This window comes from Miniopterus schreibersii, assembly GCF_964146895.1.
Source record: "Miniopterus schreibersii genome assembly, chromosome: 1".
Taxonomy (NCBI): domain Eukaryota; kingdom Metazoa; phylum Chordata; class Mammalia; order Chiroptera; family Miniopteridae; genus Miniopterus; species Miniopterus schreibersii.
The window spans coordinates 63,359,197-63,385,073 of NC_138101.1; the positions used below are offsets into that span (position 1 = coordinate 63,359,197).

Here is a 25,877-nt window from a genome sequence, read left to right on the forward strand (position 1 = left end):
ACATTTCACTCAAAGGATAATATCCTCAACTCTCTATGAATGGTTCTTTATCGGTAAAAATGGCAATGTTCGTAATATAGTCCCTCTCTCACAGGGTTATTGACAAGATAAAATAAAACACTATATGTAAAACAAGACAATGCCCAGCACATAGTTGGCTCAATATAAGCATTTGCTATGATGATGATGGCATACTATAAATATTAATATGATTACACAACAAAATAAACCTGATTTTTACCGATGAGTATGACAAGTCCATTTTCACACTTTCTGAATTCTGAGAGTCTGCATGTTTCTGCAGCTTCTTAATCTGGTCTTCCTTTTGTCTAAGCAGCTCTACTTTTGAACTTAGTTCATTCTAAAAGAATCAAAGGAGAGTAAAACAATTTAACTGGATTTGAATGCTAAGGGATTAAAAAGAACTTATATTTAGCAGTTTAAATTGGTAGATAGTAAAATTGATATAGTTATCATTTAAAAATGTAATTTCTTTTATTTTCTGAAATCATGTTCAACTACATGATTTGTTTTATAGTTCTAGTTCCTTATCAGTAAAAATACCAACATAAATGCTCACCTCAAGATCTTGATTATACACTTCTGCATGCTTAACTAAATTCTTTAAGTTCGTAATTTCATGAATTAGTTGCATCTGTAAAAGCATGTGAATAGGCAACAGAGCAAACCAATAGTTAATAAAGCAAAAAATTAAAAAAAAATTATTGAATCACTTCAGAATCACTCCACACAGTAAGAAGGGACAGAGAGATCAATTGTTTGAGCTACTGTAACAGAGCACATCATTATTTAAAAGTACAAAACAGCCCCGAATCCAACACCAAGCCCAACCACCAAAACTAAAAATCTGCAAACCCCAGGAAGCAAGCAAACAAGAAAAATATCTCAGCATGACCCAAATAGCAGATTTGTCATCTGTTAATAAAGCTACAATAACTTAAAAAGCAAATTAGTATGCACTACTTGGAGGAGATAAAGTCGTAATCAAACTTAGAAAAAATATACTTCTAATTAATAGACTCCTGTTTTAGGTAAGTACAGAAATGTATTTATCCTAAAAAAATTTTTTTCTTCCCAATAAATTATCCATTTAGCTTTACACTGGCATACTTTTTAATGAGTTGTGATTTGAAATTTAGGTTTGGATTAGGGTAGTTTCATGGTGCCTTTACAATATTACTGATTACCAAATCTACAGAGATTTGTATGGGATTATCAACTATTACCTTGACAGTTTATTCTATGGGAAATATTGGAAAGTTAACGTTCTTGCTTTATATTGTTCAACTGTCTAAAATACAAATACTTAAAGATACAAGTATGTTTATTAAAGTTTCCTTTCTATCATGATATCTGTAATAAAAAGTGAAAAGAAATGGGGAGAATTAATTTTAATATATTTTATGTAGCCAAATATATCCAAAATATTATCATTTCTTCATATAATCTATAATAGAAATTCAGAAAATATTTTAAATTATTTTTTTCATATTTAAATCAATTCAGACTGACCCCATTTCAAGTGCTCAATTGCCACATGTGATTAGTGGCTGCCCTCTTGTTCAGCAAAGTTTTAGAGATCTGTATTGGTTATAACTTTAATTTGCTCTATCTTTTACCTTTGCTTTTGTTTCTAACTTTTGTGCAACAAAATCACATTTAATGATAAGGAACTAAATAACCAATCTTAATTTTTGAAAGCATTCAGAAAGAATAATTCTCCCATTTTTATTTGAAACAGTACTTCATTTTAAGTATTGGAAACAGGGAAAGATTAAGTGATTTTTGTAATGATCTGAGTGTGACCGATCAATGATGTACTGTTTAATGAGCACAAAGATAAAATGTACAATATGATTAAAAGATCATCAATGATTACATAGAAAATACTGTAGATTTCAACTGTAACTTGCAGCAGGTGAAACGAAATGTAACTTTAAGACAAAAATCTCCAACTTGTGAAAATCATAAAAATTAAAAAGATCAAAATAGGTAGAGGGTTGAAATTTCTCTTGTTCTCTGAGCATGATACTTGACCTCCCTCTAAAATTACTGTTTAAACACCCTATATTATTATATTCCCACTTGAAAATTATCCATAACTTTGGTGATTTTTGATGAAACCCTTAGGCAATCCAGGGCACATATCCTCGGGCCATAATATGGCTTTCACTCCTTTTTTGTTAAACTTTTCCCCCAAATGTACATTTTGGAACATATTTTACTGTATACACAGACTTACGTTTTTAATTTAACATGGAATGGATATTATAAAATGGTCTTTGAATAGAGTAAGTTTTTATTATTTAATCTTTTAGGTTATCTTTTAGAACTGAGAATTTTAATTTGTGTTCAAGTAAAACTGAAGTGAACAGTATTATTTTCCTCTCTGACAGTGATTAAAAGGAAAAAAAAATTGGGTTGTAAGTTTCAAGTCACAGATTCTGTGTTATTTTGTAATCTTTTTGTGTGTGCTTCAATTTTTATTAATTGAATGTATAAATGATATAAAAAAATTAGAGAAATTATTGTTACATGTATGCCCAAAGTTAATTTTATGTCATGTAACAAGAAATATGCAAAAAAATTAGATGAAATTTTGGAGTTAGAAAGGACCTCGGTAAGCACCTGACTTAACCTCAAGGATGGAGATATACATGAAGTAAACCCTGAAAGATTCAATAACTTGCTCAAGACCTTGCCAGTAATACACACCAGGCTTGAATCTGTGAGCTAGTCAGCAGCAAAACTGGGGCTCAAATCCTGGTAGTTTGGCCGTTAACCATGACACTAGACTATACCCTCTCACTAAAGCTGGTTTTATTGATTGAAGTCCAATATTCTTTGCATGACATTTTGCATTTTGTTTATATGCAAATTTTAAAACAAGTTAAATGAAACTCTGGAGAAGTCACTGACTTTTGCCTCCCAGGATATAATTCCTGTGAAATGTAGGTGTCACTTTAATTTGTAGGTACAATGGAAATAGTAGTTTTGGTAAAGAACTATTTTTTTCCTTTAAAAAGGTAAAGAGGGTGAGGAACTAAACAATGATACTGAGGAAAAAGGACTGTGTCCCTTGGGACTATCCATATAGAAATCTAAGAAGTATCTGCAAATTAATTAATACTTTACACCAAAACACTGGCTCTTATTTTTCTGAGGATTCATGGATCACTTCACAAGCTTGATACTAGCTATGGATTCTTGTTCCAGAAAAATGATTATGCATTCAAAAATTCCGCAAAAGAGCCCTAGCCAGTTTGGCTCAGTGGTTAGTGTTGGCCCGTGGACTGAAGGGTCCCTGGTTCAATTCCGGCCAAGGGCATGTACCTCGGTTGCAGGCTTGATCCCTGGCCAGGTAGGGTTGGGGTGTGTGCAGGAGGCAACTGATCAATGTGTCTCTCTCACATTGATGCTTCTCTCTCTCTCTCCCCCTCCCTCCCTCCCTCTGTAAAGCAATGGAAAAAAAAAAAAATTCCGCAAAAGAATTCATAGTGTTTGTGAAATTAATGACCCTCTGCACTAAGAAATTTAAGTCCCCAAAGTTTCATGGTTGGTTGTTTTAATATGTAGCCTAATATTATATACTTAGAAAATTTAAGTGATGTTTTATTTCTAAAAATTCCATTAAAACTATTTAGTATTAGTTATGCTAATCTCCACAGTAACTCTCTTATATGGAAAAAGAAATGTGCAAAGTTAGCTTTCTAATAATGTTCTATTTAGGAATATAGTTTCTATGGAAAACAAATTCCATTCATATGTAGTATCCATACATAAAACATTCAGCTAGATATTAAAACTTCTTCAATACAAATCCATCAATAGGGAGATTCACTAAACCTTCCCAAAGATGTTTTTAATTCGTTCTTCTTGTGCATAAGCACAAGTGAAACAAATATGATTTAACTATTTTAAAAACAATATAAATGAATTATTTCTTAAATTCTCTAAATTGTGTATGTATGTAGAAAATGGCTGGCTCCTCAATCTCAACCTTACAAATAAATATCTTTAAGAGAACGATACTTTGTACAAGTGTTGTTTTAGTTTAGTTTCATGTTTCTGTATCCTTACCTCTTGATCTTTTTCTGCTTTTCTTTCTAGGGCCTCAAATTCGTCCAAGTCATTCTTTTCTTTTAATTTCAATTCCATTTCTTCCTTTTCTTTTCTTAGTTTTTCATTGTCTAATACCAGATTATCATAATCAGCACGAAGTGAATTCAACTCGCTTTCTAAATTTTCCTATTGTAAACAAAACCAGATTTTCAAGCTGGAGAGAATTCAGACCATGTTTGTTTCCTCAACTAAAATTTGGATTAGTCAAATAATTTAACCTTGAATCATTTGGCAGTTTAGGCCATTCTCCTTTTCAACAGCATCCAAATGGTTTAGCTTGATCCACAGTAATACAAAGGGTTTGCATTTTGGTAAACTAGCTAACTTAGAATAGAAGACTATTTTTAAAAGGGCAGAATAAAAAATAATAAAAAAAGTTCAGATAAACAAATGATCTGCCTGTGTCTGATTGGAAAAGTATGGTCAGGAGTAGGATGTAGGATACATAATGGAAAGTCCATTTCACCACAGATTCTTAAACTCATTAGGAATAAAGCTGATGGTTTACTTCAACTGTCTGATTCCTATTTTATTTTTCAGATGGCTCTGAATTTAGGAAGTGAAACAGAGGTATTACTTAATGATCTCTAAAACTAACGGTTGCTAGGTTTTTTACCATCCTCAGTAGAGACCTGCTTCTGTTTTCTATACTATTAAGAGAAAGAGAAAAATTATGAGTTAAAAAAAAATCCAAACAAAAACCAAAAACTAACACCAGGGATTTTACAAAAACAACAAACTTCTGGAGTATGCTTTAGGGACACCAAAGCACTTTACCAATAATACTTAACTAATTATAACTAATTACAGTGGTTAGCTAATAAAAAGTCCTAAGAATAGCTGCAATTTTGTTCCAAAATGAAAATAAAATTTTCTTTAACAAATACATATACAGAACTATATCCCCCGAATATGTATACACACACTTCAAATAATTATAAAAGCAGTGTTTATTAAAATACATTTCATTTTCAAAATCAAGCTATCAGCTGTTAAAGCATATATACATTTTTTGGGGGACACCCTGTATATTTCTTTGAACATTAGCAGGCTAGAAAGTAAATATGGAATTTACATTTACTAAATAAGGTATTCACTACTCCTTATTCCAAAGTTGTGATAAGACCACATATAATACATTTACTTTTATTTTTCATTATTATTTAGCAATATTACCCCTCCTGATGTATCATTATACTATATGCCTGATAATTTTGACTCTTAATATCAGTCCTTTTTTACCCTCAGGGGATTTTCCAAGGCAAAACAGGGAAAATAAATCACAGATACCAAGATCTGCTGGTAATGAACTGAATAATTTTACCTACTACCATACACCTGTTTTATTAAGTTTTTAGCTTCCCTCTGGAGGCACAGTTATCAACTGGGAGTCTAACAAGTGGAGAAGCCTTAATTAGAACCAATGCTATTACTGAAATTAAGTCAGAGTAATGTGCTACAACAACAGTAAATACCAATAACAAATGAATTTTAAAAAGAGTAAGAGGAAAATGTTTTGTAAAATACATTTAAGTTACCTGATTTAGTAGCTTTGTTGCTGGATTCCACTCTATGTCAGTTACTGTATCAAAGGTGTTACTGAAAACATCAGCCTCTGAATAGACAGCTATAATTAGGGGGAAAAGAATTTATCAATAAATATGCAAGTGAGTTTTCTAAAACTCAAAGTAAAGGTTATTTAAAAACTTCTGATCCAATGTAATAAGATCAAATTATTATGTGCTCATAGTATGAATGACAAGAATACATTAACAACAGATGTGACTGTTTATACTGTTTTGTGAATTAAGATCACTGGCTAGAATTAGTGATAAAATATAGGATCCTTAATAATACAATATAGGTAAAAAGAACAAATTCTAAATTTGAGATTTGACTACTATAAGTAGTTTTTAAAATGCTCCTAAAAATACATAAAATGTTGAACATAATTTTAAAAGTTTTCTGTTCAAATTCCACCTTTTCAAGATTAGCAAAATTTAAGGCAGGTATTACATGAATACTAGCTTAATTGGATGACTACAACAAAAACAAACAAAAATATCTGCCTTATGTGTTTTAATGACATTGTATCATTCTTATGAAATGTGGAAGTAGAAAGCTTCAGGAATGTTCACTTTCTTGTTTATTTTTATCATTTTCTCCATTGTAATTACGTCTAAATACATATTTTATTTAAATGTGTTTGCACATTAACTGAGTTATAAGCAACTCAGTTATATATTAACTGAGTTATAAGTAGTCTCCCATTATAGGGATAGTTTTATAATTAAAAGTAGTTGAAAAAGCACTCACATTCATCAATTTCTCCTACTGAAGCTGCAGCAGTCTTATGTCTTTTTGTTCTATTTGTTGGCATATTAAATTCATTTACATAGTTTGAGTCCTTCATTTTGTTAATTTTGCCAGGACACCAAGTGACTCTTCGCTTAATTTTAGCCTAAAGAAGAAAAAATAAAAATTACTTCACCCAGATAATAAAACAAAGAAACTAGTTTCCATTTTTTAAAATGACTGACTTGGTAGAATTCTTATTAAGCCTAGTTTAAGATCTTATGTCTAAGGACATACTTAGACAAGAAAAGATACTCAAACTTTTCAAATCAGTGATTAACCCCATAATAAATTTGATGAAACTATTTTAATATATATATTTTTAATTTAAGTTGAATCTTTACTTACAAGCCTCTCTGGGGCTTAATTGAAAGAAATTGGTTAACTCACAATCCTTAAAGTAATGTGGTGTTATTGAACGGCCAGCTGCAGCTCCACCATCATAGCTACCAAAAGCACCTTTGGGAAACCAGCTTGAAGTGGGAAGGAGCAGACATGTAGCCCATGTTAATTTCCTTCAGCAGTTAAATTTTTCACTGGGCCCTTCACAATGACAATTCTCTTACAATTTGGTAAAGCTAATGCCTTCCACTGGTGTTCCTGATCTCATTTTATTCCTGTCTCCCTTGGGACCCTGGCTCCATCAGTGATCTGTTCATCTGTCCTTTTCACTAGGTTCCTTTCTCTCAGCTTTAGGAATGCTCAAGCCTCTGTTTGCTTTTGATAAAAAAACCAACAGAAAAACCAACAAAAAACTCTTGACTCTACTTCTCTCTGGCTACCATTCTCTTTTAGTTTCTACATTGTTTTCTTCCTGTCTCCTGATTTTCTCCCACTCAGCTAGCTGTCCTCACCACTCACTCCACTTCGCTGGTTTCTCTTCCTCTGCCCCACTCCTGTTTGTGTTTTTCCATGTATCATAGATACCAGTCTTCTCTTGTCCCTTTACTAGTACAAGCACTATATCATCATATTTGATTCTCTCAGCAATCCTCTATTACCACATCCATTTTATAGAGAAGCTGGGAGTCCAAAAAGTTTGGAGAAGTTATGTGCAATCTTACATCCAACTGGTGACTAAGCCCATTGAATTCTACCAAGTCAATCATTTTAAAAAATGGAAACTAGTTCCCTTGTTTCCATTAGGCTCTGTAACTTCACAGCCTATACACTAACCACTCCACTGCATTGCCTCTCAACATTTTCTGTATAATACAGATATTTGTGTAATGCAGATATATACATTTGTAAAACTGCATGCTTTCATGCTCCTACCACATAATACCTTTTTGCTTGAAATTGACAGCCCTTTCCACAGCCTGCTCTGCAAAAGCCCAGTCATAAAAATTCTTGACGCCAATGACCTTCAGCTCAGCTCCATTCTCTCCCAAATCCACTCCTGGACCTTGTCATTATCTGAAACTCATAAACCTAGACTTCCTGCTCTATCTAAAGTTTCTACCCTTCCATCTCACTGATTCAGTCAATTCCATTTTGGCTATTAAGCTTAAGAGGGACTTCTAGTCCCTTGATCCACTAGTTTCTTCTTGCCAACTCCTTTTTGGGTCTCATCCCATCATCTCAGATTACATAGATGATCACCTGAATCATGTTTTTGGGTCAACAACCTCAAGTCATTTGACCCATTCATTGCTACCTATACCTGTTCCAATAGTGTACACTCAAGTGAATTATACTCTCCTGAGCCTTTAGCAGTGTCCTGAACACTGTCAGAGCTACACAGCCAGCCTCACCTGGGTCCTCAATGCTGCCTGGCCAGACTCCTCTCCACGTGGGCTTCCTTTTCCATTCCTCACAAAGGCTAAACTATTTCAAACCCTTAGCATGTCTACAAACTTGTGTCTCTATCATCTCCTGCCATCATAGCATGAAAAGTAACCCTATTTCACACACAAAAATACAAGCCTAAATTTATGAAAGCGTTACTTGCACTGCTGCCTATCCTTTCCCATCCTTGATATAATGAACAGGTGTTTCTCCCTCCATCTAAGGCCAGACCCTTCTCCTGCATTTAAGAACTCATTGCTTTGGGCCATCTCAAGTCAACACATAACACAAATTGCTTTTGCAAATGAACTTTTTTCTAAATCCAAAAAATTTTTGTCTGCATATATCTTATTTAACTTCTCAGCAGAACATGGCCACACTACCTCTCTGAAATATTATCTTCCCTTCACTACCACTTTCACTTGGTTTGCTTAACTCTAGAGCTAACCCCAAGCTTCTTTATAGATTATTCTTTTCTGCCTTTACCTATGCAGTTGCTGTTTCTTGGGGTTTTGTCTTTGGCTTTCTGTTTTTTTTCATTCTCAACAGGCTTCCAAAGCAACCTCGTCCATTCCCAAGACCTAATTTGGATCTGCAGTAGTTAATATCCAAATGGGTGTCTCCATCTCAGATCTTTCACTGGATTTTCAAACATTTGCATTTTCAACTGTCTGAGACCTTAAACTGGAGATGTCCCAAATCAAACATTGAGTGGCTCCACTGCTCTACATTCCCTGTTCCTTAACTCAACGAGTACTGCTACCAGCTACCCAGTAAGCCTAGCAGTGCTTGCGAGTCATTCTGGAAACCTCCTTCTCCCTTTCCCTGCCTCCCACATCTAAACAATCATAAAGTCCTGTTAAGTCTACCTCCCAAATAGCTCTTCAGTTTCTCCAATATTTTCCAACTCTAGAGCCACCATCCTCGTAAAGCAGGGGTGGGGAACATCTGGTCCGTGGGCCATATACAGCCTGCAAAATCATTTGGGCTGTTCCTACCAAGGCAACCGCAGACGGGACTCGAAACTCAATAAAAATAGGAGCTTTTTTCATAGCTAATTTTTAAGTTGATAATTTTATATGCCCTGAGAATGATGTTATAAATATCCAATTAGCCCTTAGCAGAAAAAAGGTTTCCCAGCCCTGTTGTAGAGGCCCAATCAATCTGACGTGCACAACAGCTACATCTTTCTAAAATGCAATTCCAATCATGTTACTTCCAAGGCTTTTTTCCTGTCCTTAGCATAATGTCACGTTCAAAACCTTCAATGTGGTTTAAAATGCCCTTGCCACCAGAACATTTTAAGTCTGAGAAATATGTTTTTTCCTCAACTTCTGTACATGTAAGTGTCTTCCTGAACCACTCATCTCTATACTTTCCATTGGGCTATTTCCTATTCATCACTCAGTCAATAATAGTTCGAGCGTCTTCTATATACCTTGCGTGGTGATTTAAACATAATATATATTAATAATAGCCTCAATAGCATACATTTATGGAGGATTTGCTATGTGGAATGTTAAGCACATTCTACATTACTTCTCACATCAATCCTATGAAGCTGTCTCATTGATTAGGAAACTGCAGCAAAGTACAGTTAAGAAATTGTTCTCAAGGTCAAGAGTTAGGGGCTGACAGAACCGGGATTCAAATCCAGGCAGTCCAGCTCCAGAGACCATTCTCTAAACCATGACACCATCATAGCCCAAAAAGATCTATTGGATAACAGAAATCCAACTACCCTAGAAGAAACAAAAAGCACACATACTGGAAGCCAGAATTTTGATCACTCTGTTGACATATTCTAGGTCAATTTTCCTGAGATTAACATTTGCTTAAATAGAAAATATTCCCACACACTCCAGATACTTATGGTTTCTAATCACCTAATCAATTTCATTAGAATTTCTTAAGAAGTACTTTTCAAATTGATTCCTTGACTATATTCCAGACTTCTTCAATTTGGATCTCTACATGTGGGAATCAGGAATAGGTATTTTCAATGAACCTTTTAGGTGATGTTGCTGTATAGGCAAATACACAGAAAGTTCTGGGTTTCTTGAATATACCACATCAAAGGATAAGAGATATATAACTATAGAATAAACATATAGGAATGCCAATTCTATTCTCTATATACCAAGTTTAAGCTGTCAACTTTTAAATTTTACCTTTAATTCCTGTTGTGATGTGAGGGAAGAAGAGGTCACAAGCATCCGCGTTAAGTTTTGAATTTTCTCATCCTTCACTTTTTGAAGCAATTCTTTTTCTTCCAAAAGTTGGGTCAATTGGTCTGTTTTCATTGCCCGGGCCCGAGTGTCTAAAGAAACCTATAGAATATATTAGGTTATCTTATAATAAATATAGCTAGGTTTTAAAACCTTGAAAATTGCTTAAAAGAACAGAATGTAAATGTTTTGTGAACCATGAAAATTTTAATGTTATTGAATAAAATATCCTACCTGCAGAACACCAATATGCAGTTATCATAACAACTTCTCAATCTTATAAAAAGTAAAATATACAGTTCTCCTCATGTGAATACTCCATATGCCATGTATAAGGTTATAACAATGGTGTTATAGGGGACCATAACGATGAAAACAAATAAATTGCAACTGCAGGTTTAGAAGAGGAATTCAAGATAATGTGAAACTGTAGAAAGTCATTTTAAGTAACCATACATGGTCTTTTTAACCTAATTCCCTATATTTGTGATAATTTTAAAAAAGTACCTATACCTGGCCCATTAAAAAATCTCTAATTTTGCCCTTTGGAAATGAAAACTAAAATCTTAGTTTCAAGAAACCAAATCTTTCAGTTTATAGTGAATTAAACTAAAACTTTTGAGTTGATTTCTTCTTAGTTGAAAACTGTTTTAAAGTTAGGTTACAGCCTGGCCAGGCGTGGCTCAGCGGTCAAGTGTCCACCTAGGATCCAGGCGATTGGGGTTTGATTCCCGGTCAGGGCACATGCCCAGGTTGTGGGCTCAATCCCCAGTCGGGGGCGTGCAGGAGGCAGCCAATCAATGACTCTCTCATCATTGATGTTTCTATCTCTCTCTCCCTCTCCATTCCTCTCCCTGAAACCAATAAAGATATTAAAAAAAAATAATAATAATGTTAGGTTGCATAACTCAGATATTGATGATTTAAGAGTCTGAGCATTTAGGCAGATCTCAATTCTATTTCTGTTCCATTCTTTTTTTTAAATATATGTTTACTGATTTCAGAGAGGAAAGGGGAGGGAGGAGGAGACACAGAAACATCAATGATGAGAGAGTCATTGATCCGCTGCCTCCTGCACACTCCCAAATGGAGAACTGAGACCACAACCTGGGCATGTGCTCTAACCGGGAATTGAACTGCAATATCTTGGATCCTAGGTCGATGCTCAACTGTTGAGCCACGCCCAGCCAGGCTATTCCTTTTTTTTTTTTAATGTTTTTATTGATTTCAGAGAGAGGAAGGGAGAGGGAGAGAGAGAGAGAAACATCAATGATGATAGAGTCATTTCATTAATGGGCTTCCTCCTCTGCATGCTCCCCATGGGGGATTGAGCCCAAAACCTGGGCATGTGCCCTGATTGGGAATTGAACTGTGACCTCCTGGTTCATAGGTCAACAACTGAGCCACGCTGGTGGGGCTTTCTGTCCCATTCTTTACTGAGATACATGATTCATACATACCTCCTCTAATTGTCTTTTAAGATCCATTATTTCTTCTCTGTATCTTTTCAGGAGAGCTTCCTCACTCGATACCTCATTAACATAAGGAGTATTCTTCATATATTTGGCAGTACTGGCAAACTGGAAAATACACGAGTATTAAGTGCTCGACACTGAAAAATTTATTTTCGTCACTATTTAGGTTTTCAGTAATTAAGTTTTTTAGAGAAAAATCAATGCTCTTTCCATGTGGCTTAATATACTTTTGAACACAAAGAGCATTCTATGTTCCTGTAACAATGCCTGTAATTTACCCTGGTACTGAAATATCTTAAAGAAGAGAAAAAAATATCTTAAAGACAGATGCTGACAGAAAACCTACAAAAACGGCTTACTAGAATCCCACCTACCCCTCAAAGTCCAGTGCCAGTGCTTCCTCTAGCTGAAGCTTTGCTTCTAGTCAAAAGCATCTGTCCTTCCTTTGAACTCTATCCTACTTATTAGCCATGTAACTACGATTCCAAGGCAATCATGTTGGAAGACAGTCTAATCTTCCCTATAAGGCTATAAATTCTGTGAAGCCAGGGACTCTATTTTCTATCTTTGTTTCTGACAGTACCTTGATCAGTGCTCAATAGCTATTGAAACAATGTTTCTTAGAGCACAAGTATCAGAAGTAATTTTAAGTAGGAACATGAAGATTATCATTAAAAAACACTGAATTCATCATCGAGAAAGCTATTCTATTGACATCTCTCATTTTTCCTTAAAACACAAAAAAACCAAAACACAGAAAATGCAGGCCTTAAGCTCAGAGCCAAGGCAAGCAACAATTAGCTAGCAGGAATTTAAGAATTATTGTTATACAGACACACAAACATTTTTTTGAGTCACCTTCCACTTGTTGCAAGTGATACTAGTTTTCATTTATGGGAATGATGTAAAGTTTCCTTCTATAATAAATTAAGTTAAAAAGTGAGTTGTTTAAAGAAAAATATCAAGTTAATTTCAGTAAGTGTTAGATGTGGCAAAAATTGTGGAGCTGAGATATGAGGTTTGGGAAAAGGAAAAAATGCTGTTTAGTAGACAATACATTAATTTTAAATGGTTTGTTAGGCCAATTAAAAAAACTATAGCTAATCTTAGTAAGTATTTTTTTCTTCAAGATAATTTCCCCCCCATATTAAGTTGAGATAAAAAATCAAACTCACCTGGAGAGTACTAAGAGTTTCATCAAAAGACACTGGAGTAATTGTGCAGATAATACGCGTTTTGGCATTTCCTCCCAAGGAATTCTGTAGAATTCGTGTTAATTTGCTATCTCGATAATTTATGAAACCACTTAGTGAGAAATGAGTTTGGGAAGAAAAAGAATAAGAATTTTTATATAACAAAAATGGTTGGTTTACTAATGCAGAACCTTAAATTAGCTAGTTTTAAAAAAAATTCTTCACAGGTTAAAGGAAGCAGATCAAAATTACTGACAAAATATTTAAAATAAAAAAGTAAACTGAGCTGGTCAAAGTCATAGGTATGTGAAGTCATGCGTTCTTGCAGAATCACAAAAGCTTTTGAGCATATGGAAGAAATCAGTACTTCTGTCACTGAACGAACTATTATAATTTTCAAACTAATGAAAAATGTAAGCATTCATAGGTAAATGACAATGGGATACACTTACCCAACTTGTCCATCACTAAGTTTCTTGATCACTTGTCCCAAAATAAATAAACTTCGATTTATATTACAGCCTTCCTTGAGTCGCACACCTGCATTAAACAAATATGAAAACTAAAATTGATCTCTGTGCTAGATGATGAATTTGCCAGTAAGTTATAAGGGAAATCAGAAATTAAAGGGTCAGGTGCTAAAGTCTATGCTTTGGATTAGATCTGAGTCCACCTTTAATACCACTGGTAGAAGGAGCTCTCTCCCTATTCCTCCCACCTATTAAGTGAATCGGCAAAGTTGTCACCTGAGAGAACTAGCAAAAGGAAAATGATGACTAAGAAAAGAATCAGAAGGAAGAAAAGCCCATTTCCTAAAAGAGCCTCTCTAAGTCCTCAGTTCAAATCTATTTTTTCCAAACCTCCAAATACCAGCAACTACAGACTTACAACCAAATTAAGTTCCTATAGGCTCACAACCAAAAATGTTTTCATTTTAAAATTGTTAATATGCTCAAATGGCTCAAACATTAAAAAAAAAAAAAAAAAAGTACACCGAAAAAGCTCTCTCATTTTTATGCTTTATTTAACCTATTCCTGTTCCTACACCAGGCAACCATTTTTATTATTTATTAGTTTATTCTTCTAGAGATATTTTGAAATACAAGACCATGTAAATTAATTTCTTCCTTCTTTTTTACACTCATAGTAGCATACTAAATACACTATTTTTGCACTTTGCTTTCTTTCACTTGGCAACATATCATATCAGTAATCATCGGTCTATTTTATTGCATAGAACTCCACTGTATGAATGTATTAGAATTTATTTACCAGCACCCTGTCAAGGGACATGTAGGTTTTCAGTCTACCACGTATACAAAAAAATACTGCAGCAAATAATTTTGAACAGCTATTATTTCACAGGTGCACTATTCAGCTATGGCTGTAATATGGCTGCAAAACAAGCCAGCTTAAAACAAGCAGCATTTATTTCTTGTTTACAAGACTGAGGATTCACTGGGTTGGTGGATATAGGTTATGTCAGGCTGCAGGAAATTAACAGAGAGGCTTGACATCTTGATGATTTTGAACCTCCCCATCTAAGCATGCTTTTCCATTTGTTTAAGTATTCGGTTATGTCCTTCAGGTCTATTTTAAAGTTTTCTTTATTTTGGTCTGTGAAATTTTTATTGAGTTTCTTCCTAGGTATTACATCATTTACGTCACTGTTGTAAATGGAGTCTTTTGTACACTTAACAGTCTAAGTGTACACTGTATTGTTGTTGATTGTATTCTGAGAGTTATTAATGTTAGAATTTAATTTTGTACCCTACTACCTTTCCGAATTTCCTTGCTGATTATATGAAAATTTGGTTTTCACGGTACTCTCATGAGCTTTCCAGCTATACAATCCTATCAACTGCATAGTTTTAGTTTTTTAATTGATGCTACAGTAGCCTGAATTAGCTAGATACAGAAGCTGATTTTTACATTAAAGACCTTTATCATAAAATTATTATTGTCATTACTTTGTTTCTAAAATGCATGCTGGCACTTTTTATTCTGTAAAAGAAAAGGAAAACATTCAGACCAACATATTGCATGAGTGTTCATTACCTTCAGCACCTGTTTGAGCCGCTCTTTCACTGCCTGCAAGATCAACCAAATTCTGAAAGATGGATGGAAATAAACCTTTAGAAAGGGTAACTTGAATAATGAAATCCAAACAACTGAAAGGACATTTTTAATGCATGGTTTATCTGACACCGCTGCTGTCCCTCACCTCACTGTTCAGGCTTCCTTTTTCTGAGTCAAACTGATCTCTATACCTTGTTCCTCATCTATAATGTATCTTCCATAATGCTGCCAGAATAGGTTCTCTATTTCCTACACAAAGTTCAAAATCTTATCATGACTCTTTACAATCTGGCACCTATGTTGCTCCAGCCTTATACCTATCCATCACTTTCTCTTAACTGCTCATGATGCAGACACATCTCAAGACTTCTACACTTGCAAGTGCCATCCTTTGCTACTCCCTTTTGGTTAGTTTGAATGTTGCAGTATGCCCTTACTCTTTAAGCAGGAACAAAGGCAAATGCTAGTTCCTCAGTGTAGCTTTGCCAACTTTATCCCTCACCCCTACAGCCTGAATGAATTGCTCTTTTAGCTGTGAACCGAGAGGTGTTTATAGATATGACTTATCCTTACAGTGTTCAGCTAGTCATTTGTGGCTCTGAATACACTGTATCATATTTAAAAGCATGGGCCTCTCTCTCATTTCACAAATGTTGTTGAAAAAAATTGACTGCCTTTCATGCTGCAGGCAGTATGTTAGGTGCTAAGGATACAGCTGTGAACCGGACAAATAAGGTCCCTGTTCTCACAGAGCTTATATTCTACATGGGGTGGGATGAGGAGAGGAGAAAGTTGGTGAGAAGAGAGAAAAAGACAAACAGATAAGAAATATATCATGGTAAGTGTAATATAATACAGATAATTTAAGAAAGTGCTGGGAGAGAAAAGGGGAAGGGACAGAGAAGGTTCTTCAGATTGGGTAGTTGTGGAAGGCCTCCCATTCAGCTAAGATCAGAAATGACAGAGAAGAGGAACCCAGTCATGCAAAGACCAAGGGAATCATACTCTAGAGAAAAAAAAATAGACAGTACACTCAGTTACAAAGCAGTAATGAGCTTACTGCATTCAAAACACAGAGAAGGTAGCATGGCAGAGTGAAGTAGGGAGAGGACAAGATAGGGTAAGCAAGGGTAAGAACTCTGGATTTCCTAACTGCAATGGAAAGCCATGAGAGGGCTTTAGACAAGAGTGACATGTCTTGAATTAACTTTCTGAGGGATCGACTGTGAACCCTAGGTGAAGAAAGGATTGGGGAGGGGCAAGGGTGGCAGCAGGGAGCCCAGTTGGGAGGCTGGTGCAGGAATCTGTGTGAGAGACAATGGTGGCTTGGGCTACGCAGGTAGCAGTGGAGACAGTAAATAGTGGAGAGATGTCTTCTTTATTCTTTTACTCTCAAGAGCCCAGTACTGTGGGCTCATGATAAAGGCTCAGTAAATATCCCTTCTTTTTAAAAAAATTTTTTTTATTAACTTCAGAGAGAGGAAAGGAGAGGGAGAGAGAGACAGAAACATCAATGATGAGAGTCATTGATTGGCTGCCTCCTGTATGCCCCTTGCGGGGAATTGAACTTGCAACCCAGGCATGTGCCTTGACAGGGAATCGTACTGAGATCTTCTGGATCACAGGTCAATGCTCAACTGCTAAGCCATGCTGGCTGGACTCAGTAAATATTCTTAATGCATTTAAAGTAAGAGATTTAAATTATTTCTCTGTGGAGACTTGCAGGGATGGCAGGTAATTCTGTACCCTTATTTTATAGTTCTATCTCAGATACTTCTTTCTCTAGAATACTCAGAGAAGTTTAATCTTTCTTGTAGACTATGTACTACAGATGACCTAGATACATAATAACAGGGCAAAGTGGTGATGAAGGCAGCATGAATTAAGGCATAAAGTGGGAACAAGCATTAGTGTTCAAAGACATGAAGAGGCCCAAGCAATCTATAAGAAAGGAGCTCATGTAGAGTAGAAGTAAAGTTAGATGGGTTAAGAGTGGCCAGATCTTCTCTAGGAAAGTGACACAACAAAAGCAGTGCGTAATAACATTCGAAATCAGTGTAACAGACTGAAGAAAGGAAGATCAGAGTCATGGAGGCCAGGCCCAGGAGAACAATACAGTAATTCAAGAGAGATGAGAACCTAAATGAATATGACACCCACAAGGATGTTGAAAGATGAAATCAATAAGAAACGGTGATAACTGGACAAAAGGCAAGTCAGAAAGAGAGCCAAAATGACCTGGGTTTCCTGCCTAGGTGATTAGGTTAATACTGGTATTACTGGAAAAAAGGAATAGTCACATGCTAGGAAGAAATTAATTTGGTTTTAGACATGCTGAAGTTTGAGACAACAGTGGGACATACCATTAAAATAATCTTTAGGAGGACATGTATGAGAACTCCAAGACTCTAGACAAAATAAACATTTGGCCGTGATTAATGCAGAAATGATAACAATATCTGAGGGCAAGCATTTTAAGTAAGAAAGGCCACAGAACAGCTTGTATTTTTGTTAGAAGGGTAGGAGAAAAGAGGTCACACAGGGGAATAGAGAAGCACAGCTAAGAGAACCTAGATATTATCACAGAAAGGCTAGGAAACACTCAAAGGCCACCTACAAAGAGCCAGAAAATGACTCTGGGGAAGACTTCTTCCCAAGAAGATACTTAAGAGTAAGTGAGAAGGCTGGAAGGTTGCTGGACCAGATCGCGTCTATGGTCCCGAGATGAGAACATCAAACAATATGAGAAAAGTCACCAAATGGATCACTGAATACGTAAAGAGTATTAATGCTAAATTATTAACAGTAAAGTTGGAATTGTAGTGAAATATCAGAGGCCAGGTTTGGAAAACAAAACAGAAATTAGGATTTGTGGGGTTTTGTTGCTGTTAAATTAAAGCAAGACTAGTCTACTAAAATAAATTTTATATTTGTACAGTAAGTGAGGTAAACTAGAATTAGATATTTAATTAAGACTGATTTTTCAAAATCTAAAAATGAACTACATTACAGATTTATTACTTTTTTCTCCTGAAGTTTTCAAACCAAACAGAGTAAACTTAAATCATATCCCACATCAAGCTAAAGAATTTAAGCCCTGAAGATGGAAAGTAAGACAATAGTGATAAGGGAGAAGGAAGCATGAAAAGAGTCAGAAATGATATAGTGAAACAATGTGAGGTTTACTTATGTGAAAAAAAGGAATGTTGGCTTAATGCTTATAGTCACTTATTCAACAAACAGGAATTGAACATACACTATGTGCAGTGTGTTGGGGCTACAAGATAAAGGCTATCACTCTTCCCTTCAAGGGATTTACAGGCTAACACTGTGTTTATAACAAAATATATTCTTATTGTACTTAAGAATGAACTTGAATAATGTGACTTATTTTTAAATCATCCCACTTAAGTTTATCTCACAAGTCTCAATTCTATTGGTTGAGACTAAAAAACCAAAAAGACAAAGACCCCCCAACCTCAAATTCCAAGATTATGTTAACTCTTAAATGTGTATAAAAAACAACAAAAAACCCAAACCCCCAAACCCTCCTTCATTACTGGTCAGAAAAAGCCTCAAATCCTAGAGTCCTAAGATCTAAATTTTAGGAGATGGCAGCCATAACATAACAGGAAGAAAGATTCTCTGAATTCTTCCTATATTTCAGCTAGTAATTACATGCTACATGACACCAGTTATACTACCAATTTATAGATGGTTCTTACTAGTTCAGTTAACAGTCCTCATGACACCAAACATCCTGCAGCTGAATTAAATTTTGTTTTGCCCTCTATGGTACATTATCATGGTTCATCAATACTCACCAAATGGGACACCTTGACAGATCCTTCACAAGAAGGTTCACCTTTCTCTCTACTTTCCAAAATCTAGATGGAAAAGGCAACTTGTAGAAAAATTAGTGCATTCTTAATTGGAAAGACCAAACAGAGAGAGAATTACCTACCATCCTAAAAATGGTATGAGAACGACTGCTTCTTTGATTCATTTTTGTAATCCCATAATGTCTGTTCTCTGTAAAAAAATAAGTCATATTTCAGCAGTGTATATTAAAATAAAAAAATTAACTTTTATTTTAGCTTAAAAGTAAAAGTGATTCGAAATCTAAATACATTTGATTGAATAGTTTTTACAATGTTTTGAAGAAATGCGGCATAAAGTCTTACTTTCTCCCTTTCTGATCCACTTCAAAGCCATTTCTGATGTATAAATAACTTCTTCTGTGAGGTCAGACACATACACATTTCTCTGAAGTTTAATTACGGGAAGAGTAAAGAAATAGAAATCACTTAAAAGTTTGCATATCAAAAAGTTACAAACTATGACAGAATTCATTTGTAGAAGTTAAAAATGCAAAATGAAAACTATAGTAATGAAAATAACAAGTAAACCTGTAATATTTACAATTTATTTCCTATATCAAAGCACACCCAAATTCTAACCTGAAACTTCCATCTTCATCTTTTTAGGAACTTACACCAATATATTACAGCTGTCAATATTTAAAAACTACACATACAGGGGTGGGCAAAAGTAGGTTTACAGTTCTGAGTATGCAAAACAGTTTATTCTTGTATTATTATTATTGTATTATTTGTATTACAGCTGTAAACCTACTTTTGCCAACCTCTGTATTGCTTAAAAGGTGATCTCTATAAAGGCTTACGGAAGAAAACTAAAAACAAACCATAGATACCGAAGACACTTAAAAAATATAGAAAGGTATATATTCAAGAACAATAATCCGAACGAATAAATCTCTTTTTTGAGCCACTTTAACTCCACTACTTACATTGAAGTCTTCCCGAATTATTAAAGGCTTCATTTTTCGAGTGTCACAAAGTAAATCTGTAATGGTTTCATTGTATATCTCCATGTAAGACACACGTAAGAGAAATTCCCTATCAGGAAACTAGAAGGAAAAAAAAAAAAAAAAATCAGAGATTACCCAATTAGGAAAACCTAATACTAAATGCTTATGTGCTAATACTAAATATTAAAATATTGTTTGAGAAATTATCTTCATAAAACAAACAAAAACACACACAAAAAAATCCCATAGTTCTGTATTAACAATGATAAACACAAAAGTATAAAAGCAGCCCAGCCAGCACGACTCAGTAGGTAAGCATTGACCTATGATCCAGGGGATCTCAGTTCGATTCCCAGTCAGGGCACATGCCAGGGTTGTGGGCTCGATTCCCAGTAGGGGATGTGCAGGAGGCAGATGATCGATGACTCTCTCTCATCACTGATGTTTCTCTCTCTCTTTCTCCCTCTCCCTTCCCCTCTGAAATCAGTAAAACATATTTAAAAAAAAAAGGCAAATGCACTGTTTCAGAAAAGTATAGTATCAGAGAATTGGAAGATTGCCCAGTCCAACTCTATAAGCTCAAAATAAAACCCTACTCACAGATGTTCAAATGAGAACATTAAAAATCATTAAAATAATAATGAAAAAAACTAATTCAGATACAATCATCTGTTAACTAATAAACACAAACCCCAAAGGCAGTGAGGAGCTAACCATTCCGATAAGACTTTCCTGAAGATTTAAGGCAAAAAATGAAGAACTTGAAGGTCTGAAGTAAGTTTGTGGGGAAAAAAGTGAATCTATGGCAGGCCTTTCTCCCCTCCCGGTGGATAATCAAGAGATAACTGTCAATCTATTTCCTTTCATCATTACAAGAGAACACTGAAGTTGCTATCCTATTATTACTACTTTTACCTGTAAAAAGTAGAAATTTAGCTAAGTTATTTACCTTCTCAATTTTTTGGAAAATGTCATGAATTGCCCTGGGTATTACTCCCAAATAATCTCCTGAACCCATCATAGTATATGTTTTTCCTGAAGCAGTCTGCCCATAGGCAAATATAGTACCTGCAAAAACAACACAGACACATGCAAAGATTAAAAATGAGATGAGTGTGTGAAGCTTATTATTTGTTGAACAGATGTCCTAGACCAAAATATTTCTGCAGTGAATACAAACCATTGTAGCCTTGTATGGCAGAATCTATGATGGGCACTGCTATTTCTTCATAAACATCTTTAGTGCTTTCATTACTATCAAAGACACGATCTAAAAAAAAAAATACACATAAGTTAAACCAAACAAACTGCGTTTTTATTCTTAATAGCTGCTCAAAGAAATAAAATTGTGAGGATATGGTATAAACTATTTAAGACACAATATTTTCTTCAACTTTTTGGTCCTCTGAAAATATACTTCTCTATAAGGTAAAATGTATTGGTTCCCACATACAAATAAACAAAAACATGTCATCTATGCTACGTGCCTTTCAAGAGGCAGTAGGGCATAGTGGCTGAATATGCAGTGTGGAATCAGATTATCTGCAAATACTGGTTCTGAGACTTATAAGCTGTGTAACCTTGGGCACGGTGGTCGATGTTTCTGTGTCTTAGTTCCCTAATTTTTAAAATCAATACACTATATTGTCTTCCTCATGGAATTATTGTAAACATTTGGTTAATAATTAGGAAATGAGAATTATTACTACTCTTTGAGAAATTTCAATGTTTATAACATATCTAGCAAGAAGACCTAGCTCAAACTTAACTAACAAATGCAAACATTTGGAAAAAAGTGCTAAAAAAAGTACTGACTTTAGAAGGAATGACTAGTTTGCTGGTTGCTAAAGGCTGGGTTTAGGATAGCATTTGCCCTGATGAATTCACTAGTCTAGAAGTGTTTTTCTGTTTTGTTAAAAATGGACCACTCTTGCAGTGGTAACCTCATTAAAAAGCTCACAAGAAATGAATTTGTGAATCAGGAGGGAAATGTATTGACCTGTGATGAGAAATTCAGTGATCATACTGCTTGCCTGTACCATGCCCACACATCTACCCTGTTGCAAAACTATATCGAAAACCAAAGTGCCATCTGAAGGCTGCTTAGGCATCATGATTTCTGAGCAAGGAGAGATGGCAAGATGATTCAAATCTTAATGACATCTGCTTCAGGTGGATGAATGAGGCAAAATCCTTTATGGGCATATATGACTACTGAGAACCTGTAGTACCTGAGTCGAAATGCTTGTCCATTCCTTACTTTCGGTTTTATAATCTCTGGCACATATTGTTTTACCTTTTAAAAAATTATGGTAATGCCCTCAAACAGTCCTTTACCAGGAATCATTTTCTCTACTATATATCTTTGCTCCAGAACCTTTTAAGTTGGCTTTCTACTTTAACACTGATTTGACAACCTAATCACTCTTACTGCTAAAGGTTGTTGAGAAGACCTCACTGTCGCTCTTTGGTGCCTAAGTAGTAGCATCGTAGTGGGGCTGGAACACGGAACTGGAGCCTGACTTTCTACTTGCTGGCTGTGTGATTCTGGGCCTCTGTTTAAGTTCCATTTTAAAATGGGAAGATACCTATTGCATAGTACCTAGTACACATGTTTGTTAGAAGATCAAATGAGTTAATATTACAAAATGCTTAGAACAGTGTCTGGCACATTGGCAGCACTATATACATAGTAAATCAATATAACAAACCAGCCTAGTCAACCGTTAGGGCCTTCAAGTTCCTTTGTCCTAGCTAGCTTTCCCTCAACCCACAAGTCACAGTTTAAGTGGTAACATTTCAGATACCTAGACTACTTAGATTCCCCGCTATAAACTTCCATAAAGCTTATCCTAACTGTACTTACTCGTTTAAAGTGTCCCTTCTGACCACATGATAAGCTCCACAAAAACTAAGGTGGGTTCTTGCTGTATTTCAGCAAAGAAGGGATATATTCACTATTTATTGTTTAAAGAGATATCTTGAAAATAACTGTGGGAAAAATACTAAAGATCTTAAAGATGCCTTGACATTAAGTAACATATTTTGGGCTTATGGAGTTTTAGGCCACAAACACACTAATGAACAAGAGGAAAAATGATAGTTTTAGTCATAAGGCATTTTGACTATCACTGTATTTTAAATATCAATTTTATTATCTTACTTATCATACATGGGTGACACTTTAAGGTTTCCACTGAAGCAGTTAACAGAAGGCTTAGTCTCATCTTTAATGACAAATCCAGTATTACTTATAAGCTTTTGTACTCAATAGGAACAGAATAACAGGTTAACTTTTGATGCTCTTATAAGCTTACCAAAACTGAAGGATTTACTCCCATCCACTTGATAAATAGCATTATTGCCAGTTTTCCAATAAACCTGGGCAGCTTCTCCAAGAGCTTCTTCTCTAAAACAATAAAACACTGCATTTTACTATAAGTGGTCATAGAAGCCATGTTATATGAAAGGTAACTTAAAATATTTCATCTTCTGAAGAATATTTTAAAAGACAGTAATGACTTATACCTAAATCAGAGAAACATGGAAAATCCACCTTTGAGGGGTCAACACTTTTAAACAGGGCTTTAGTAGACTCCTGCCCTCTCTTGGGAGTTTCCATGGGAAGCTCTTCACTCCCTCTGTCTTACCCAGTATCGGCAGTTGAAAAGGCACATTCAAAATGCAACTCTGCTTATATCCCTCTTCCTTAAAACTTTTAAAAGTCATCAGAAGTCCTTAATATGGCCCATGAGACCTGGATCGTGTTTATTTCTCTTCAACCTTATCTTCTAAATTCCTATATATGTCCTAACTCCCTACAAATCAACTACCAGAAGGTTCCCACAAGATTCAGCCCCTCTGTGCCTGGCATATCCTGACTGACCTTTCCATTAAGTAACCTTATTTTTTCATTCACGAAGTGTCTGGAGTTTCCTGGCACGAGCCCTGCCTCTCCCCCACACTGTCATCTCACTGAAGGGCTCTGACTCCTCTAGCAAACACTCTCCACCTGCCTATGGTAACTTCACTCGTCAGGATGTATTGTAATAGTTTCCTTACGGGGCGAAGGGAGAGACCAGAGAAGCGAACGGACTTTATTATAATTTCCCCTCCCTGCTTTTTCTCTATGGCATTTATCACTCCCGCATTAACGTTTAACGTTCTCTATTTTTTAACTGTATTTTCTGTCTCCCCCTCGCCCCGATGTAAGATCCACGGAGCAATGTATGTATTTGTTTATTACAGTACACTGTAATAAAAAAAAATCCATATTGATAAATATCAGCCATTCAGCAGTCGGCACGTTGTATTCAATCACCGTCTGCGAAGTCTCAAGTGCGACCAGTCCTTGCTCGTGAGGAGCACACAGAAAAAGGGTGAAATGACGGCTGAGCGCTAGCAACGACTTTCCCGACCGACTCTCCTGGGGGATGGGTGGGGTGGGCTGGCGGGCAGGGGAGAAGCGGCGCAGGGGTCAGTCTTTAACTCAGCCAGACTGAATTTTTTCGATTAAGAGAATCCGCGTCTGGAACGTATCTTAAGATCCTCCCGTCCTTCCCTGCCACTTGCCAGATAAGGGAACTCAGGCCCGAAGACCAGGAGCGGATGAGGACAGTGAAGGGATTAGCTAAAGCCCATAAATGCAGGCCCCACGGGCACCGACCACAGTTAGGTGAAGGCCAAGGGAGGGGGACGGGGGGTGGAGATGGGTGAAAGGGGGGACACCTGCAATAATGCCAACATTTAACAATTTTTAATACAAAAAAAAGAAAGAAAAAAGGGTGAGCGGCGGAGTTACTAAGCGGCGGCGCCCGGAAGCGGCAGCTCTGGGAAACGCCGCACGACGCCGCACGACTCCCGTCTCCGGCGGGCCGGCGGGGGCCGCAGGGGGGTCCGGTCGCGGTCTCGCTCCCTTACCTGCTGTTGAGCGGCCGCACCCGCACGCACACGGCGACGGCTCCTTCCTCCGCCATCCCGTCGGGTTAGACCCCAGGAACCGGCCCAGGCCCTCCGCGGCCGCCGCAGCGAAGCCCACGGGCCGCCCCGCCTTTAAGTTTAAATTTTCCCAAACGCCGCAGCTGATTGAGCGCGGCCTGGTGACGTCACGGGCCGTTCCACCTGCGCCGCGGCGCGGGGGGCGCGAGGCGGGCGCGCCCACGGACGCAGGGCGCGGGGTGGGAAGGGCCTGGGGCGCGATTGGCCGGGGCTCGCAGCCCGGGTGCGCTGGGCGCGCGGGGAGCCCTGGTTCCCGTGCAGCTGGAAGCGCGACCAGCTGTTAGACGCCGCCTACGTGCTGGCGGCCGTTTGCAAACCTCGTCCTCCACGCCACCCTAAGAGTTTGCAATCTGTAGAAAAAACAAGGTAGAGCTTTTTTTTTTCTTTCCCCCCACCAGCAAAGAGAATTACGACCTTTAAAGAATCACAGTGCTTAAAAAAGCCCCCAAACAACAAACCCCCTCAAAGTTCCTGCCCAGCCGGGAAACATCAGAACCTTGTTGTGCTCAGAAATCCTGAGGTTTAAACTCTCCCTTTTCCTCTTCAGCTCTTTAAGCTCCTGTTTCCATTGGCTGTGAGTTCGGAAACAACCAAAATTTTGCCAGCCGGGAGCTGCCTTTTGGGATACTGATCTTAAGTTGTTTGTTGAGAAACAAAACACCCAGAAAGTACCTTTGACCCTTCCGCTTTCCTGCCCCAGAGACCAGAGAAGCTCGCTCTAGGAAGGGCGCCTTGGCTCAACCACCGACCTAAGAATCTGTTAATTTCATTAGCTCAACTAGAAGAT

The 25,877-nt window shown here is 36.6% G+C and overlaps 1 protein-coding gene across 7 annotated transcripts in view; it reads right to left on the bottom strand.

Annotated features, from left to right (window-relative positions):
• Positions 1-25,128, bottom strand: part of CENPE (centromere protein E) — a 60,489-nt gene extending 35,361 nt beyond the window's left edge. For 5 of the 7 annotated variants that reach the window (XM_081156003.1, XM_081156001.1, XM_081156004.1 and 2 more), the window contains exons 1-18: positions 25,013-25,128; positions 23,410-23,501; positions 21,273-21,362; positions 21,042-21,160; positions 20,072-20,191; positions 19,446-19,527; positions 19,226-19,293; positions 19,086-19,148; positions 15,241-15,292; positions 13,635-13,722; positions 13,165-13,294; positions 11,975-12,094; positions 10,458-10,616; positions 6,460-6,604; positions 5,682-5,770; positions 4,102-4,269; positions 581-655; positions 242-361 (exon numbers count right to left, since the gene is read on the bottom strand). In XM_081156003.1, the coding sequence (XP_081012129.1) occupies positions 242-361; positions 581-655; positions 4,102-4,269; positions 5,682-5,770; positions 6,460-6,604; positions 10,458-10,616; positions 11,975-12,094; positions 13,165-13,294; positions 13,635-13,722; positions 15,241-15,292; positions 19,086-19,148; positions 19,226-19,293; positions 19,446-19,527; positions 20,072-20,191; positions 21,042-21,160; positions 21,273-21,362; positions 23,410-23,501; positions 25,013-25,068 (1,836 nt within the window). In that variant the 5' untranslated portion in view covers positions 25,069-25,128. The remainder of the gene's footprint in view (positions 1-241; positions 362-580; positions 656-4,101; positions 4,270-5,681; positions 5,771-6,459; positions 6,605-10,457; positions 10,617-11,974; positions 12,095-13,164; positions 13,295-13,634; positions 13,723-15,240; positions 15,293-19,085; positions 19,149-19,225; positions 19,294-19,445; positions 19,528-20,071; positions 20,192-21,041; positions 21,161-21,272; positions 21,363-23,409; positions 23,502-25,012) is intronic. The other 2 variants (XM_081156005.1, XM_081156002.1) reach the window with 1 other exon arrangement.
• Between the last annotated feature and the right edge of the window lie 749 nt (positions 25,129-25,877).